The 3,972-nt window shown below is 45.0% G+C and overlaps 1 protein-coding gene across 1 annotated transcript in view; it reads right to left on the bottom strand.

Moving 5' to 3' along the window:
- Positions 1 to 2,008, bottom strand: part of LOC107298618 (F-box DNA helicase 1) — a 24,338-nt gene extending 22,330 nt beyond the window's left edge. The window contains exons 1-2 of the mRNA XM_029286577.1: positions 1,994 to 2,008; positions 411 to 513 (exon numbers count right to left, since the gene is read on the bottom strand). Of these exons, the coding sequence (XP_029142410.1) occupies position 411 (1 nt within the window). The 5' untranslated portion in view covers positions 412 to 513; positions 1,994 to 2,008. The remainder of the gene's footprint in view (positions 1 to 410; positions 514 to 1,993) is intronic.
- Positions 2,009 to 3,972: the final 1,964 nt, after the last annotated feature.

The following is a 3,972-nucleotide window of genomic DNA, read 5'->3' as shown; positions in this document are numbered from 1 at the left end:
AAAATATATATAAGACCTGGTCTTATTTTTGAGGAAACATGGTAAATATAAGTATGAATCACTGTCCATCTTGAATACATGCAGGAAAGACGAAGCTTGAGAGTTCACAAGGTTGACACTGGGTGGAACAAAATTGTGACCGAATCTGGATGTTCTGCTTCGGATACCACGGAGCCCCCTCCTCCCAGAAGGGAACAAGGAAAACCCGGCTGTGAAGAGGATGTGTAGCACCCCAGAAAAATCCTGGGGACCCCCGCCCAAGTATTGCTTACATGCCCTGGAAGTAAGTCAACTACCAATAATCTTTTCTGCTTCCAAACCGGACAGGATGTAAAAAGTGGGAAAAAGTAAAAAAATGTAAAAAGTAAAAAAATGTAAAAAGTGGGAAGGACAGGGGAAGGAAGACCTACTTTTCTCATGCCACGAGGCAGGAAACGCAAGTGCTGCTGTGTCTGCTTCACCCTGTTGAGAGACCAAGCCAGCCTTCTCCTTAGCTGCAGTTAAGAAACGAAACTGAAACCAAAGAAATTTATAAATATCTGCCTTGCACACTGTGCTTATCAAGACAAACCTCGACTCTTTTTATATTTTATATCCACACCTGGCAATCTGCATGACAAATACAAATACATCTACATACATACATCTATATCCTACAGTCATATACATATTTATTATATAAACCTACACTTAATCCGAAAAGGCAGCTGGATAAATCTGGTAAATCAATCTGATCACATTTTTTGTCATTTTTTTACTGTGAACACACTGCCACGTTAAAAATGAAATTGTTGCCCACTCTTAAAACAATACATACCCATACCTATACATGCACAGACATACACATACATGCATACACACACACACACACAAAACATTGTCCATTCTGAATACATGCAAAAAGAGGAAAGTTGAAAAACCTACATAAATAACTAAACTAAGAATAATTAAAGGCATAGGTGTTCAATTGGGTACCCAGGTTGACATTTCAGGCTAAGACGTTTGTTTGTCTGTTTAACTTATATGCCGCCCACCTCACTATCCCAGGCGACTGGAGGGGGGGTTAACAGTAATAAAACTGAGATTTTAATTTCCTATTACTGCCTTTAAAGCAGACCCCCCAAACCAGCCCTTCCTTTTAAGGGGCACAGCCATACCTTAAGTCAGGCTTTCTCAACCTTGGGAACCCCAGGCGATGGGGGGGGGGGGGTTTGAGTTAACAGTAATACATCTACATACATACATATGTATCCTACAGTCATATATAAATATTTATTATATAAAACTACACTTAGTCCGAAAAGGCAGCTGGATAAATCCGATAAATCAATCTGATAACTTTTTTTGTCATTTTTTTACTGTGAACACACTGCCACACATTAAAAAATGAAATTGTTGCCCACTCTTAAAAGAATATATACCCATACCTATACATGCACACACATATACATACATGCATACATACACACACACACACACACACACACACACACACACACACAAAACACTGTCCATTTTGAATACATGCAGAAAGAGGAAAGTTGAGAAAAACTACATAAATAACTAAACTAAGCATAAATAAATGCATAGGCGTTCAATTGGGTGCCCAGGTTGACATTTCAGGCTAAATGAGATTTTAATTTCCCATCACTGCCATTAAGGCAGACCCCCCCTCAAACCAGCCCTTCCTTTTAAGAGGCACAGCCACGCCTTAAGCCGGGCTTTCTCAACCTTGGCAACCTTTAAGGGGGGTGGACTCCCCCTCCCAGAATCCCCCAGCCTGCATGCAGGGGATGATAGGACCTGTAATACTCCCAATCTCTGGAGGGCGCCAGGTTGACGATGGTCGGCTTTGCAACTGACTTTTTTTTTTCTCCCCCCCAAAAAGCAATTAAATTATTGTTTTTCCCCAAAATCCGGTGGGATAATAGTTCCTTTCCCAAGAATCCCCATTAGCAATTAATCACATTTTGAAGCTAAATTTGGGACTTACTTTGATCTGCTCCGCCTAAGTTGCAAACAGCCACCGCTCCCCTCTTGCACGCGCTCCGCAACTCGCGCCCCGCTGCGCGCAATCGAACTTGCTTGACGCTTCAGCCAACGAAACCCCGCCTCCTGCCCCTCCCTCCCCCGACTGATGTGTCTCTGCCGACCTATCGCGGAGCTCGCTCCGTATTGCTCCTCCTTCTTCAAGCGGAGAAGTTGCCCGGCGTGGACCAATGAAACGTCGCCCGCAATTTGCCGGGAGGGAGGGAGGGAGGGAGGATGGAGAGCTGGAGGGTCCTTTGAGGTCATCTAGTCCAACCCCCTGCCGCATCTACATGGAGAGAAGTGTGTAGTGGGGTGCCCCAGGGCTCTGTTCTGGGCCCAGTGCTCTTCAACCTCTTCATCAACGATTTGGACGAGGGGATAGATGGGGAACTCATCAAATTTGCAGATGACCCCAAGCTGGCAGGAATAGCCAACACTCCAGAACAGGGCTTTTCAACTTTTTCACCCATTGTACCACTTTTAGGATATGGCAACATCTGAGTACCACCAGTCGCCTAGCAAGGTGTCAAAAACTTGATGACCCCCCCAAAAGGAAAAATGTGATAAAGTACATGTAGTCCTCAACTTACAACAGTGTTCAAAGTTATACAATGGCACTGAAAAAAGTGCCCCCCAAGCCACAGCCGAGCAAGACACCTGCCTGCCCGCCCGGCGGTGCTCTTCCTCTTGTCCAAGGTTTTCATTGTTGGGAGCATTTCTGTTGAGGATTAGCAGTAGGGGTGGGGTGGGGGGTGTTTGGTTTTTATTCCCCCTGTCTGCTAGGTGGTTGCAGCAGGTTTTGGTCACTTCACATGACCCTGGGACACTGTGACCGTCATAAATATGAATCAGTTGCCAAGCATCTGAATGTAAATCACAAGACCCTGGAGACGCTGCAACATTCCAGCTGATCGGCGCTTCTTCTGGGCTCAGCAGAAGCGCCAGGATCAGTGCCGAACTCCAGCTGGAGCCTGGCACTGATCCTGGTGTTTCCACTGAGCCCTGACAGCCCTGCAGCTCCAGCCATCTCTCGCTCAGGCTTGTGCGGTGCTGCCACCGGTTCAGCTCATTCCCCTCCCCCACTACCACTTTTCTAGGATGGTCGCGTACCACCTGCCAGGTGCCAATGTACCACAGGTGGTGCCCGTACCACTGGTTGAAAAACCCTGCTCCAGAAGACAGGCTTAAGATACAGGAGGATCTGGACAGACTTGAACACTGGGCACTATCTAACAAAATGAAATTCAATGGTGAAAAAAGTAAGGGTCTACATTTAGGCAAGAAAAATCAAATGTATAGGTATAGTATAGGGGGTACCTTGCAACTGGGAGGGGGATCTCAGAGTCCTAGTGGACAATCACTTAAATATGAGCCAGCTGTGTGCTGCAGCTGCCAAAAAAGCCAACACAGTGCTGGGCTGCATTATAAGGTGACCAATTGTCCTCCTTTAGGGAGGACAGTCCTTCTTTTGTAAGTTCTGTCCTCTCTCGAAAAGTGTCTTCCTACATGTCCTCCTTTTCAATATTTGAAGACTAATCTGTAAATCTCCGTATTCGATCGATGCCAATCCGATCCAGTGCATGTGATGTGACGTAGTTGTATTTGACATGACGATTCATCAAGGCTCTGTGCAGTGCGGAGAGAGGCGATTATGAGATGCATGCGCTCTGCACAGGAGAATTGTTTTGAGAGAGTGCACTGCGCACAAGAGTGCGCCACGCGCAAGTGGCTTTGTTTACTTCTTACCGAAACACGACACGGCACACACGCATGCATTAGACTCACTTCTTTCCCAGTGAATATTCAATCATACACAGATGAGCACAATAATTCACGTTTTATTAATTCATTATCTATTTAATAATTTCCAAATATGTATGTTTATTTACAAGTTTATTCGCTTATGTTATTGTTTCAGTTTTAATAATTAATTTTATTTAT

The sequence above is a fragment of the Protobothrops mucrosquamatus genome, unplaced genomic scaffold (genome assembly GCF_001527695.2).
Source record: "Protobothrops mucrosquamatus isolate PMUCROS unplaced genomic scaffold, P.Mucros_1.0 scaffold4135, whole genome shotgun sequence".
In the NCBI taxonomy this organism is placed as follows: Eukaryota; Metazoa; Chordata; class Lepidosauria; order Squamata; family Viperidae; genus Protobothrops; species Protobothrops mucrosquamatus.
The sequence above is the reverse complement of the archived record's forward strand: the minus strand, read 5'-3'. Positions and strand labels throughout refer to the sequence as shown.